The following is a 14,672-nucleotide window of genomic DNA, read 5'->3' as shown; positions in this document are numbered from 1 at the left end:
TGTTCTTTGAAATTCCTGTCCCAATCACACATTCCCTCTGTCACACTCACTCAAAACCATGCACCTGTCACAGTGGTAAACTCTCTGAGAAACTCATTCTATCATAGTGCCTTTCCTTCATACTTCTGTCACTCTCTCGTCACACACAGTACTTGTCACTGGCATTATCATTTTCCTTTGCAGATCTCACCATTCAGACCCAAGTTAAGTCCCGTGCCTGATGGAGCTCTATGGTCATCATAGTTTTGAGAAATGCAGGAACCAAAACGCACAAGACTTTGAGCCGCTGGTGTTGGGGAGAGAGTGGGTGTGTGTGATTTGTGTGGAGGAGACCTGCATCATGGGAGACAGGATACCGACATGGCAATACTGTCTGAAAACTGACTTGATGGATGAACACATGGAAAGCACATGAAACAGTGCATGGGCTGCAGCAAGTGTTAGCTATCACTACAGATGAAGAGCACAGGTACAGATGTGGAGTGGGCAGAGGGAGGACGCTGGTGGGTCATGTGGCTTAGTCCCTTGCCCTCTAGGCCATCATAGTCTAGTGAGCCCCCTTCTACAGCACGACTATCCTTACAAATGTCCCCCCAACCTGACAGTGGGCCCCTGAGGGAGAGATGTGTCCAGGTTCCCCGCTGGGGTCCTCTAAGCCACAGAGCAGGGAACAGACACAGGCATTAGACAGGATCTACCCACACCCTAAAACTGACTTGGAGCCAGATTGGAGAGAAACTGGGTAGGTGTGAAGGTGGACAGGGATGCCCCACCCCTGGGCAGCCACTGCCCGGTCCTCTCTCCCTGCACTGGGGGTGGGCAAAGGCTGCTGGCCTTGGATTTGAGAGCTGAGCGGACTCTCCAGCCAGGGGGTGGGGCTCAGGGACGGGAGAGGGCAAGAGACTGGGCAGTGTCCAGGGGAACATTGCTCTTCCCCCAGTCCTTGAGCGTATCAGGTTCCTCCGGTGCTTCTGAGGGGTCCCTGCATTCTGTGTGCCTGGAGCCCCAGGCAGCCCAGCCCCATGCCATCCCCAGTGAGTGCAACAGCAGTCCCCGCTTCCCTCCCCCAAGCAGGCAGGCACAGCAGGCTCCGCATCCCTGGTATCATGCCTCCAGGGCCGGGCCACCTCAGTCCCATGTGAAGGCACCTGTGTAAGCACACAAGCAGACACATATGCCCATGTGAATGCATCTCAACCATGCTCTCTTTGACACACACATGTACACAGGGACACACCCATGTGCATGCACCTGACCACACACTCTCTTGCAACCAAACATACATGCCCATGTGCAAGCACCTCCACACACAGACACATGCACACGCCTATGTGCTGGAATCTGTGTATGTGCTCTCTCTCTGAAACACACCCACGCACACGCCGATGGGCAGGCACCTATGTAAGGGTACTCTCTCGAGCACACACACAGATACACACATTCACATGCCTATGTGCGTGAATCTGTGCACGTGCTGTCTCTTACAAACACACCCATACAGATGCCCATCTGCATGCACCTGCCCCTGCGCTCATGCACACAGACGCACATACACGCACGTGAGCTATGTGTGAGACACCAGAGGGACAGACCAGCCCTGACCCAGGGGTGCCCGACTCACTTCTGGGAGTCGATGACAGGGGCCTGCGCTCAGCAGGATGGTCACCTGTGAGCGACGCCAGGCTGGCTGCAGCACAGACATGGAGGTGCACAGGGACCAGGGCTTACTTGGGGTTTGCAAGCTTGGAGTGGCAACGGTCAGGTTCCCTGAAGAGTGGGGCAAGGTCTGTTTGAGCATGCGCACTGAGGAGCTGTCCCCACACTAAAGGGTGGCTGCTGCTAAGTCGTTCCAGTCGTGGCCGACTCTGTGCAACCCCATAGACGGCAGCCCCCCAGACCCCCCGTCCCTGGGATTCTCCAGGCAAGAACACTGGAGTGGGTTGCCATTTCCTTCTCCAATGCATGAAAGTGAAAAGGGAAAGTGAAGTCGCTCAGTCGTGTCCGACTCTTAGCGACCCCATGGACTGCAGCCCACCAGGCTCCTCCGTCCATGGGATTCTCCGGGCAAGAGTACTGGAGTGGGGTGCCATTGCCCTGGAGCACCACCATTTACCAGGTTTCCAGGCCCGAGGCAGGGCTGACACAGAGAGCCCAGACCACGTGGGTATGTGTGTCTGCGCATGCGCGTTGGGGCTACACGGCACGCTAACGCGCGAAGTTTCAGCAGGGGGCACCCATTGCCTGAGAGCCTGCAGTCATCACGGGAACCGATGGTTGGTGGGAACCAATCGTGAGGCAGGACCAGAGTGTGTGTGCGCAGGCGCTCTGCCCGTGCTGAGTTTCAGGTCACAGTACAGAGCTGGGATCTGTAGGGACGGTTCAGTCTTTCCTGAGGCGGAGGGAGGGGGAGAGGGTTTCAAGATGGAGTCCGAGGCACATGGTGGAGGAGCCATGAGGGCAGCCGATGAAGACGCAGGTGCCGTGGCCTCTGCAGCGGGTACAGCACATGGCGGCCAAGGTGTGCCGGGTGGTGCTGCTGGCCACAATGGCCCTGGCATCCCAGCTGGCCCTGGAGACGCCGTCAGTCGAGAAGTGCCTGCCGGCTCCGGTGACACGGCTGATCCCAGAGGCCCCAGCGCTGCAGGAGAGTCAGGTGGCGCAGCCGCTGCCATTCCGCAGATCCCAGGGCCACCCAACGCACCAGGGCCTGGTGGAGACACTGCACCCGGAGCCAGAGTTCTGAGTAACCGAGTCTTCCAGTTGTATCCTATTCCAGGAGCCCCGGTGGGCCAGGCGGCTGCGAGGGTTGGGGTGTGGGCTAGGGGTGGTTTGGAGGGTTGCAGGTTGCGGAGCCTAAAGTATAGGAAGAGGGTACTCTGGGAGGCTGGAGGGTATGGGTCAGGGGTGGTCTGGCTCTCAGTGCATGGTGGTGAGGAAAAACACCCTGAAGTGATCCAGAGGGTTGAGCGGTGATATGCAGGGAGTCCTGTGGTGGCCTTGTGGGAGAAGGTGGGTCTCCGTGAGCAGGGAGCCTGACATACAGGCAAAATGACGAGTGTGGCTAGTGGTGAGGAAAAGCAATCTGAAGGGAACTAGAGGGTCGGGCGGTGATATGCAGGGTGTTTGGCGGCGGCCATGAGGGAGAAGGCGGGTCTCCTCGAGCCCAGGGAGCCTGAAATACAGCCAAAATGACTGGTGTGGATGGTGCCTTAACCGTATTTCCACCAGCAGCTTCGGCATACCTTTCTCATCATACGCGGAGGCGGACAACGCGCGCCGCCTCCTGACTCGACTTACTCAACTGCGATGGCCGGTTCAGAGGGAGCTCTACATTAATGGCCACATGTTGGTTCTGTGAGTTCTAAAGGGGGCCGGGGCGAGGGAGGGAGTGGTGGGTGGTGACCAGTCTAGGCGCAGGAGGAGCCATAATGGTGGGTTAGGCCTAGAGGAGAAGTGTGGTGCTCTGGGCTTGGTCAGTGAGCGGGGACAGAGGGAGGACATGCTCTTCCTCCTCAGCGGGAACATGAATTTCATTTTCCCTCCCTTTTAGCCGACTGACTGCTGAAGACCATGCCCTGCTCCAGATGGCCATCCACTTCTGTCTGGAGCAGGCTTCCCTGGTGATGTGGATCTTGCAGAACTTCGTGCCCCACCTTTTTCCTCAGTCTCAGCACAGAAGAGAGCCTTAAAACTAGCCTATGTGCCCTAGTCTCAAATGTTATTCCCAAGAGCATTGCTTTCTGCAGTAGTTTGATCGGGCTTCATCTTGTGCCTGTGCTGCTGCTTGTGGGCTCAAGGTCCACATAGTTTGTTTGGGGATTGTGAACTGCAGAAAATAAAAGTGAGCTGTCTCTGACTTTAATTTTAGCTTGTTCACTTCCTAACGTTGCATTCATCTTCTGGTTGGAGGGAAGGTTCTCAGATCCAGATATCCAAGGAGTACAACCCAAGTGAAGACGATGTATGTAAGAAGTGGGAGAATAAGAAAGTTGTTTATTGCCATTCAGTATTGATTTTTAAATATTTTGTCAGTTCTATAGTTACATTTATATACTAAGATATAGTGCCAGAACATTGCTGTTCAGTCTCTAACTAGTGCCCAACTCTTTGCAACCCCATAGACTGTAGCACACGAGGCTCTGTGTCCCTGCTTTCTCCTGGAGTTTGTTCAACTTCGTGCTCATTGAGTGGGTTATGCTGTCAAACCATCTCATCCTCTATCCTCTCATCCTCCTTTTGCCTTCAATCTCTCCCAACATCAGGGTCTTTTCCAGTGAGTCACCTTTTCACATCTGCTGGCCAAAGTGTTGAAGCTTCAGGTTCAGCATCAGTCCTTCCAATGAAAATTCAGGACTGATTTCCTTTAGGATTGACTGGTTTGATCTTGTAGTCCAAGGCACTCTTAGGAGTATCCTTGAATCCTGAAACCATGCTAAACTCATTAATTAATTGCAATAGCTATTTTGTAGATCTCATTGAGCTTCCTACACAGACAATCATTTTGTCTGTAAATACATACACATTTATTTCTTCCTTTCCAATTAATGCATTTTAACTGGTTTCTGTTAAAATGAAATTGCCAACACTTTGGCACCTGGTGTGAAGAGCCAATGACCCTGAATATGGGAGAGATTGAAGGCAGGAGGAGAAGGGAATGACAGAAGATGAGATGGTTGGATGGCATCACGTCTCAATGGACATGAGTTTAAGCAAGTTCTGGGAGATGATGAAGGACAGGGAAGCCTGGCGAGAAGCACTCCGTGGGGTCGTAAAGTGTTAGACTTGACTGAGTGACTGAACAACAACACGCTGATTTCTGTTATAATGGATTGGAGTTTCCTGCTTCTTTGCCTCCTGGTAATTTTACATTGGATGTCAAACATTATCAAATTTCCCTTGCATGCTTGATATTTTTCTATTCCTAAACTTATTCTTGAGCTTTATTCTGGAATCCTGTTAAGATGCTTGGAAACAGTTTGATCCTTTTGGGTCTTACTTTTTAAGATTGGCTCTGTAGGACCAGATCTTAGTGTAGGATGAACTTAATTAACTGAAATCGTCCATGTCTGAGAAGGCTGTAGCTGGAAACAAGGACTCTTTTTAAAAAATTTTTTATGAAAATTATTTATTTTGGGGTGTGTCACCTCTTGTTAACTCTGTGCAGGTTTTCTGTGCTTGAAGCCATCAGGGGCTACTCTCTAATTGCTGAACTCAGGCTTCTCATGCAGAGCCTTCTCTCGTTGAGGAGCAGGGACTCTGGATCGGGGTGAGCTCAGTAGATGTGGCACACCGGCTTAGTTGCACTGGGCATGTGGGATCTTCCTGGCCCAGGGATCGAACCCATGTGGCCCGCATTGGCAGGCAGATTGTTAACCACTGGGTCCGCCAGGGAAGCCAAAACAAGGAGTCCTATACAGTATGAGAGTGAGTTTATGTTTGTGTATGTGTTAGGAAGTGCTGTAATTTCATTATTTTACATGTAGCTGTCCAGTTTTCCCAGCACCATTTTTGTAGAAATTGATGAGCTGATTTCTTAAACAAATATTTTCTTTCTTTCTTTCGCCCCATCGGGCCTTATTTGGGGAATGTGGAAAATCATTGTGTCATGCGGGATCTTTTATTGCAGTGCACAGACACTCAAGTCGTGATGCCAAGGCTCAGTAGTTACCCCACTGCATGTAGGATCTTAGCTCCCTGACCAGAGATCGAAGTGATGTGCCCCTCATTGTGAGGCAGGTTCTTTCTTAAAAGATTCATTTGTTTGTTTATGTAATTTTGTCTGGGCTGGGTCTTTGCTGCTGCACACATGGGGTTTTTCTGGTTGTGGTGAGTGGGGGCTACGCTGTAGTTGTAGCAGATAAACTTCTCATTGGGGTGACTTCGCTTGTTGCAGAGCACAGGCTCTAGGCACTCTGGCTTCAGTAGTTGGCAGCTGTTGGGCTCTAGAGCATAGGCTCAGCCGTTGTGGTGCTTGGGCTTAGCGGCCTTTTAGCTTGTGGGATCTTACCAGAGCAGAGATCAAACCCATGTTCCCTGAATTGGCAGGTTGAGTGTCATCCACTGGACACCCAGAGTGGTCCCTGAGAAGCTGATACTGAAATTTATGTAAGAACAGAAGCCCAATGATGGCCCAAAGAATTGTGACTATACACAGATAAAAAGACTAAGACAGTCTAATTTCATAGCTTACTGTACATGTCCAGCACTGGAGCTGTGGATCCATGGGACAAGACTGACAATCCGGAAGCATTTCCAACTTTTAAGTTTAATCAGGTCCCACTTGTGTACTTTTGTCTTTATTTCTGTTACTCTAGGAAATGGGCCATAGTGGATCTTGGTTTGATTTATGTCCTAGAGTGTTCTGCCTGTGTTTTCCTCTAAGAGTTTTATAATAGTTTCTAGTCTTCCATTTAGGTCTGTAATCCATTTTGCATTTATCTTTATGTATGCTGTTTGGAAGTGTTCTAATTTCATTCTTTTACATGTAGCTGTCCAGTTTTCCCAACACCATTTATTGAACCAGCTGTCTTTGTTCCATTGTACATTCTTGCCTCCTTTGTCAAAAATAAGGTCCTGGGGCGGTCCTAAAATGATGGAGGAATAGGACTGGGAGACCACTTTCTCCCCCACCACAAATTCATCAAAAGATCATTTGAATGCTGAAGAACTTCCATGAAACAACTTCTGAACACTGGCGGAGAACACCAGGCTCCCAGAAAGGAATCCCATTCTCTTCAAAAGGAGGTAGGACAAAATATAACAGACAAAAAGAGAGGCAAAACAGTTAGGGACAGAGACAGTCCTAGGGAGGGATTCATGAAGGAGGAGAAGTTTCCAAACAGCTGGAAACCCTCTCACCTGCGAATCTGTGGGGAGTTTGGAATCTCAGAGGGCAACATAACTGGGAGAAAGAACAAAAATCCCCACAGAATAGGCGCCTAACCACAACTCCCAGTGGAAAAGTAGCCCAGATGCTTTTGTCTGCCACGAGCGAGCAGGAGCTGGATAGGGAGGTGTGGGTTCCATGCTTAGGGTAGGGACCAGGCCCGAATGCCCTGAGGACAATCTGCGGGAGCTATCATGAAATAGCAACCCCAACTGTGGGATAGCCACAGAGAAAAAAAGAGAGAGAGAGAACTTTCCAGCAAAAGGCTCTGACCAAAGGTACAGCCTGGCCCTGGCCACTCAGAGAACAAAGGACTGAGCGAATAACAAAGGAGAGCTGGCTGGCTGCGGGATGGCCCCTCGCCCGCCAGAGGCAGAGAGGCAGGCGTGTGACAGCCGTAGCCAGAAGGCGAGGGGCCATCTCAGCCGCAGAGATGGCATCCTCCACCAAACTGTGAGCAGGCTCCCAGTTGCTAACCATGTCTTCCTGGGATCCTGGACGGTTGACATCTGCCCGGAGGGTCACAGCCTGAGATCAGCTTCCTAGACAAGACATAGGCACACCTGAGATGGTGCCCTCCCAGTGCACCCGGGAAACCAAGCAGCCAGACCAGGGAGGTGATTAAGATGCACGGTCCACCTGGGACTGTGCGCTCGCCAAGCACCTGGCTGGCTGAGGTGCTCAGACCTGGGAAGGGCACAAAACTCACGCCCAGCCAAGTCTGTGCCCTTGTGCAGTACCCAAGAACCTGAACCTGAGCAGCTCAGCTCTGTGAGGTGCACGAAACACAGGGTCTGCTTTGGACAGTTCCCCTGCAGAGCAACTTGGAGCCTAAGCAGTGTAGACCGGGAAAGCACATGCCGTGGTGAGCTGGGGCTAACCCAGTGTGGTCCATACACTGTGAGCACTCCCCACACACGCCAGTGATGTTTGTTTGCTGTGTTCCTCCCTCCCCTCAACACAACTGAACAAATGAGCCTAAATAAGTGACCCCCCTGCCCCCTTGTGTGAGGTCAGAAATTAGACACTGAAGAGACTTGCAAACAAAGGAAGCCAAAATAAACAAAGAAGAGGGAACCACTCTGGAACTGACAGGAGCAACAAATTAAAACCCTGTAGTTAGCATTGACTAAGTATTGGAAGGGGCCTATAGACCTTGAGAAGAAGTATAAGCTGGAACAAGGAACTATCTGAAACTGAACTGACCCCACATTGCCCTCAACAGCTCCAGAGAAATTCCAAGATATATTTTTACTATTATCATTTTTTATAATAATAACACCCATAATTTATAGAATTTCTGCACTTGACATATTTTATATATTTGGAATCCACAAAAATAGCCTTACATCTTTGAATTGCTCTTATTTTTAAGTTCTTTATTACTCCTTTAATTTTCATTTTTGCAACCTACTATTACCTTACCAAAACAAGACCCTATTTTTAAAGCAAATTTCATATATATATCTTTTATAATATTTGTGATTGATTTTGTTTCATGTTTTTAATATTGTATTTTTGAGAGTCTAAATTCTACTCTAGATTTTTCATCTTTGATTTTTTGTATTTGTTATCAATTTTGTACCTTTAAGAATCTAATATTCAGTGTCCATTTCACTTAGGGGTGTGATTACTGGCTTGATTGCTCTCTCCTCTTTTGGCTCTCCCCTTTCTCCCCCAGGTCACCTCTATCTCCTCCCTCCACCTTCTCTTCTCTACTTAACTCTGTGAATCTCTCTGGGTGTTCCAGGCTGTGGAGAACACCTAGGGAACTGATTACTGGCTAGACTGGGCTCTCCCACTTTGACTCCCTTTCTTCTCCTCCTGGTCACCTCTATCTCCCTCCTCCCTCTTCTCTTCTCTGTGTAACTCTGTGAACCTCTCTGGGTGCTCCAGATAGTGGAGAGCACATGGGCAAAGAATATTAGGAAAAGCAAAGAAAGGAATAAATGTAGAAAAAAAATAATTTAAAAAAAATAAAATTTAAAAAATATAAAAGGAAAAATAAAGTAAAATTCCACAGAAGTCAAACAGCCCAATGTAGAGGCACAGGTTTATAACAACAATAAAAGCTGTTACTGAGGAAAACAAAACCAAAAACCACTTCAAAAGTTTAATTAGATTTCATAGTGTCAATAAAATAGACAACTACAACACAGGGTGAAAACAAAAAGGGAAAAAAATGAAAAAATATCCAAAAGAGTCTACAGAGCAAGTGAAAACACAAGAATAATGTTTTTCTTGAATCAATGCTCAGAGTCCTTTCCCTCACTGGGAATCACAATCCACCTCACCTCCCTAGGATGCCCTCCAAAACTGTGCTGATCTCTGGACCTGTTGTGGGGCCAGCTCAGATTCTACTCTGGCCCTACTGTTTGTTCTTGTGTGTTCTTGTGTGAATCCGTGTGTTCTTGCCTCCAATGTCCACAGCTATCAGAACCAGTGAGTTTTGTTTTGTGGGAGCTCTCAATGTTGTTTATATATTCCATAGACATAGAGTCTGCCTAGCTGATTGTGTGGATTTAATCTGCAGCTTGTACAGCTTACTGGAAGGTTTTAGGTCTTCTTGCTTAGACACACTGCCCCCGGCTTTCCATTATGCTTTTATTTTCACCTCTGCATGTGGAAACCAGTATTGCCCAATATGCTCCAGTATTCTTTCCTGGAGAAAACCCCTGACAGAGAAGCCTGACAGGCCACAGCCTACAGGGTCGCAAAGAGTTGGGCACGGCCAAAGTGACCCTGTGTGCATAGATGCAAGATTTTTTTGCCTGGGGCACCTCTGCCCCAGGGACAGTTAAGTGTGAAGGTGGTGCAGCTGCTTGGCTTGCGGGGACCGTGTCAGCACAAAGTGTGCAGGTACACAAACTGCCTCCACCCCAAGAGTTACGGACCTCAATTCATTTCAGTCGCTCAGTCATGTCTGACTATTTGTGACCCCATGGACAGCAGCATGCCAGGCTTCCCTGTCTATCACCAACTCCTGGAGCTTACTCAACTTCATGTCCATCGAGTCAATGATGCCATCCAACCATCTCATCCTCTTTCATTGCCTTCTCCTCCCGCCTTCAATCTTTTCCAGCATCAGGGACTTTTCCGATGAATTAGTTCTTCACATTAGGTGGCCAAGTACTGGAGATTCAGCTTCAGCATCAGTCCTTCCAGTGAATATTCAGGACTGATTTCCTTGAGGATTGGCTGGTTTGATCTCCTAGCAGGCCAAGGGACTCTCAAGAGTCTTCTCCAACACCACAGTTCAAAAACATTAATTCTTCGGCGCTAAGCTTTCCTTACGGTCCAACTCTCACATCCATACATGACTACTGGAAAAACCACAGCTTTGACTAGACAGACATTTGCTGGCAAAACAACGTCTCTGCTTTTTCATACACTCTCTGGGTTGGTCGTAACTTTTCTTCCAAGGAGCAAGCCTCTTTTAATTTCATGGGTGCAGTCACCATCTGCAGTGATTTTGAAGCCCCAAAACCTTAGGTCTCTCACTGTTTCCATTGCTTCTCCATGTATTTGCCAAGAAGTGATGGGACCAGATGCCGCAATCTTTGTTTTCTGAATGTTGAGTTTTAAGCCACCTTTTTCTTTTTTTTCTTTTTTTTAAATTTTATTTTATTTTTAAACTTTACATAATTGTATTAGTTTTGCCAAGTATCAAAATGAATCCGCCACAGGTATACATGTGTTCCCCATCCTGAACCCTCCTCCCTCCTCCCTCCCCCTACCATCCCTCTGGGTCGTCCCAGTGCACTAGCCCCAAGCATCCAGTATCGTGCATCGCACCTGGACTGGCAACTCGTTTCATACATGATATTTTACATGTTTCAATGCCATTCTCCCAAATCTTCCCACCCTCTCCCTCTCCCACAGACTCCATAAGACTGTTCTATACATCAGTGTCTCTTTTGCTGTCTCGTACACGGGGTTATTGTTACCATCTTTCTAAATTCCATATATATGCGTTAGTATACTATATTGGTGTTTTTCTTTCTGGCTTACTTCACTCTGTATAATAGGCTCCAGTTTCATCCACCTCATTAGAACTGATTCAAATATATTCTTTTTAATGGCTGAGTAATACTCCATTGTGTATATGTACCATAGCTTTCTTATCCATTCATCTGCTGATGGACATCTAGGTTGCTTCCATGTCCTGGCTACTATAAACAGTGCTGCGATGAACATTGGGGTACACGTGTGTTTTTCCCTTCTGGTTTCCTCAGTGTGTATGCCCAGCAGTGGGACTGCTGGCTCATAAGGCAGTTCTATTTCCAGTTTTTTAAGGAATCTCCACACTGTTCTCCATAGTGGCTGTACTAGTGTTCAAATCTCCTCTTTCACTTTCATCAAGAGGCTCTTTAGTTCTTCTTCAGTTTCTGCCATAGGGGCGGGGACATCTACGTATCTGATGTTATTCATATTTCTCCCAGCAATCTTGATTGCAGCTTGTGCTTCATCCAGCCCAGCATTTTGTGTGATGTACACTGCATATAAGTTAAACAAGCAGGGTGACAATATACAGTCTTGATATACTGCTTTCCCTATTTGGAAACAGTCTGTTGTTCCATGTCCAGTTCCAACTGTTGCTTCTTGGCTGGCATATAGATTTCTAAGGGGACAGATCAGATGGTCTGATATTCCCATCTCTTGAAGAATTTTCCACAATTTGCTGTGACCACAGAGTCAAAGACTTTAGTGTAGTCAATAAAGCAGAAGTAGATGTTTTTCTGGAACTCTCTTGCTATTTAATTTCATACTGTTCATGGGGTTCTCAAGGCAAGAAAACTGAAGTGGTTTTCCATTCCCTTCTCCAGAATTCCCTTCTCCTTTCTCTAACAGAAGCAGAAGATATTAAGAAGAAGTGGCAAAAATACAGAGAAGACTTGTACAGAAAAGAGCTTCATGACCCAGATAATCACGATGCTCTGATCACTCACCTAGAGGCAGTCAACTGGGCCTTAGGAAGCATCACAACAAACAAAGCTAGTGGAGGTGATGGAATTCCAGTTGAGCTATTTCAAATCCTGAAAGATGATGCTGGGAAAGTGCCGCATTCAATATGCCAGCAAATTTGGAAAACTCAGCAGTGGCCACAGGACTGGAAAAGGTCAGTTTTCATTCCAATCCCAAAGAAAGGCAATGCCAAAGAATGCTCAAACTACCGCACAATTGCTCTCAACTCACACACTAGTAAAGTAATGTTCAAAATTCTGCAAACCAGGCTTCAGCATTACGTGAACCATGAACTTCCAGATGTTCAAGCTGGTTTTAGGAAAGGCAGAAGAACCAGAGATTAAATTGCCAACATCCACTGAATCATGAAAAAAGCAAGAGAGTTCCAGAAAAAACATCTATTTCTGCTTTATTGACTACACCAAAGCCTTTGACTGTGTGGATCACAATAAACTGTGGAAAATTCTGAAAGAGATGGGAATACCAGACCACCTGACCTGCCTCTTGAGAAACCTATGCAGGTCAGGAAGCAACAGTTAGAACTGGACATGGAACGACAGACTGGTTCCAAATAGGAAAAGGAGCACGTCAAGGCTGCATATTGTCACCCTGCTTATTTAACTTATATGCAGAGTACATCATGGGAAACGCTGGGCTGGAAGAAGCACAAGCTGGAATCGAGACTGCCGGGAGAAATATCAATAACCTCAGATATGCAGATGACACCACCCTTATGGCAAAAAGTGAAGAGGACCTAAAAAGCCTCTTGATGAAAGTCAAAGAGGAGAGTGAGAAAGTTGGCTTAAAGCTCAACATTCAGAAAACTAAGATCATGGCATCTGGTCCCATCACTTCATGGCAGATAGATGGGGAAACAGTGGAAACAGTGGCAGACTTTATTTTTGGGGGGCTCCAAAATCACTGCAGATGGTGACTGCAGCCATGAAATTAAAAGACATTTACTCCTTGGAAGAAAAGTTATGACCAACCTAGATAGCATATTGAAAAGCAGAGATATTACTTTGCCAACAAAGGTCCATCTAGTCAAGGCTATGGTTTTTCCAGTGGTCATGTATGGATGTGAGAGTTGGACTGTGAAGAAAGATGAGCACTGAAGAATTGATGCTTTTGAACTGTGGTGTTGGAGAAGACTCTTGAGCGTCCCTTGGACTGCAAGGAGATCCAACCAGTCCATCCTAAAGGAGATCAGTTCTGGGTGTTCATTGGAAGGACTGATGCTGAAGCTGAAACTCCAGTACTTTGGCCACCTCATGCGAAGAGTTGACTCATTGGAAAAGACCCTTATGCTGGAAGGGATAGGGGGCAGGAGGAGAAGGGGACGACAGGGAATGAGATGGCTGGATGGCATCACCGACTCGATGGACATGAGTCTGAGTAAACTCTGGCAGTTGATGATGGACAGGGAGGCCTGGCGTGCTGTGACTCTTGGGGTCGCAAAGAGTCGGACATGACTGAGTGACTGAACTGAATTGAACTGAACTGAACTTGCTTTTTCAATGATCCAACAGATATTGGCAATTTGATCTCTGGTTCCTCTGCCTGTTCTAAATGTAGCTTGAACCTCTGGAAGTTCACATTTCACATACTCTTGAAGCCTCAGTTGGAGAATTTTGAGCATTACTTTGCTAGAGTGTGAGACAAGTGCCGTTGTGGGGTAGTTTGAGCATCCTTTAGCATTGCCTTTCTTTGGGATTCGAATGAAAACTGACCGTTTCCAGTCCAGTGGTCATGGCACAGTTTTCCAAATTTCTTTGGAGATCCAATTTTGCTGCCATATTGAGTGCAGCACTTTCACAGCATCATCTTTGAGGATTAGAAATAGCTCAACTGGAGTTCTATCACTTCCACTAGCTTTGTTCTTAGTGATGCTTCCTAAGGCCCATTTGACTTCGCATGCCAGGATGTCTGGCTCTAGGTGAGTGATCATACCCTCATGGTTATCTGGGTCATGAAGACCTTTTTTGTATAGTTCTTCAGTGTATTCTTGCCACCTCTTCTTAATATCTTCTGCTTCTGTTCGATCCATATTACTTCTGTTCTTTATTGTGCCCATCTTTTCATGGAATGTTCCCTTGGTATCTCTAATTTTCTTGAAGTGATCTCTAGGCATTCCCATTCCATTGTTTTCTTCTATGTCTTAGCATTGATCGATGAAGAAAGGTTTTTATATCTCCTTGTTATTATTTGGAACTCTGCATTCAAATGGGTACTATAGATTTCCATTTCACCTTTGCCTTTAGCTTCTCTTCTTTTCTCAGCTATTTGTAAGGCCTCCACAGAGAACCATTTTGCCTTTTTGCATTTCTTTTTCTTGGGGATGGTCTTGATCACTGCCTCCTGTACAATGTCACAAACCTCTGCCCATAGATGTCAGGCACTCTGTCTATCAGATCTAATGCCTTGAATCTATTTGTCACTGCCACTGTATTATCATAAGGGATTTGATTTTGGTCATACCTGAATGGTCTAGTAGTTTCCCCTACTTTCTTCGATTGAAGTCTAAATTTGGCAATTAGGAGTTCATGATCTGAGCCACAGTCAGCTCCCAGTCTTGTTTTTGCTGACTTTATAGTGCTTCTCCATCACTGGCTACAACGAATATAACCAATCTGATTTTAGTATTGACCATCTGGTGATGTCCATGTGTAGAGTCTTCTCCTGTGTTGTTGGAAGAGGGTGTTTGCTACGTGACCAGTGGGTTCTCTTTGCAAAGCTCTTTTAGCCTTTGCCCTGCTTCATTTTGTGCTCCAAAGCCAAATTTCTCTGTTACTCCAGTATCTCTTGACTTCCTACTTTTGCA

At 47.0% G+C, this 14,672-nt stretch overlaps 1 protein-coding gene across 1 annotated transcript; it reads left to right on the top strand.

Annotated features, from left to right (window-relative positions):
* The first annotated feature begins 2,229 nt into the window (after positions 1-2,229).
* LOC139181345 (cancer/testis antigen 1-like) lies at positions 2,230-3,840 on the top strand. The gene is made up of 3 exons (XM_070784484.1): positions 2,230-2,762; positions 3,229-3,354; positions 3,551-3,840. Exons 1-3 carry the CDS (start codon positions 2,422-2,424, stop codon positions 3,687-3,689), a joined length of 606 nt encoding a protein of 201 aa, XP_070640585.1. The 5' UTR covers positions 2,230-2,421; the 3' UTR covers positions 3,690-3,840.
* Positions 3,841-14,672: the final 10,832 nt, after the last annotated feature.

Source organism: Bos indicus, chromosome X, assembly GCF_029378745.1.
Source record: "Bos indicus isolate NIAB-ARS_2022 breed Sahiwal x Tharparkar chromosome X, NIAB-ARS_B.indTharparkar_mat_pri_1.0, whole genome shotgun sequence".
Taxonomy (NCBI): Eukaryota; Metazoa; Chordata; class Mammalia; order Artiodactyla; family Bovidae; genus Bos; species Bos indicus.
Note: the sequence above shows the minus strand (reverse complement) of the source record. Positions and strands in the feature narration are given on the sequence as shown.

Bases quoted from the DNA above. Each gene is read 5' to 3' on its own strand.
- LOC139181345 (XM_070784484.1), top strand. From the start codon at position 2,422: ATGGAGTCCGAGGCACATGGTGGAGGAGCCATGAGGGCAGCCGATGAA. The intron at 2,763-3,228 runs GTATCCTATTCC...TATTTCCACCAG, and splicing joins AGTAACCGAGTCTTCCAGTT to CAGCTTCGGCATACCTTTCT. The intron at 3,355-3,550 runs GTGAGTTCTAAA...CCTCCCTTTTAG, and splicing joins AATGGCCACATGTTGGTTCT to CCGACTGACTGCTGAAGACC.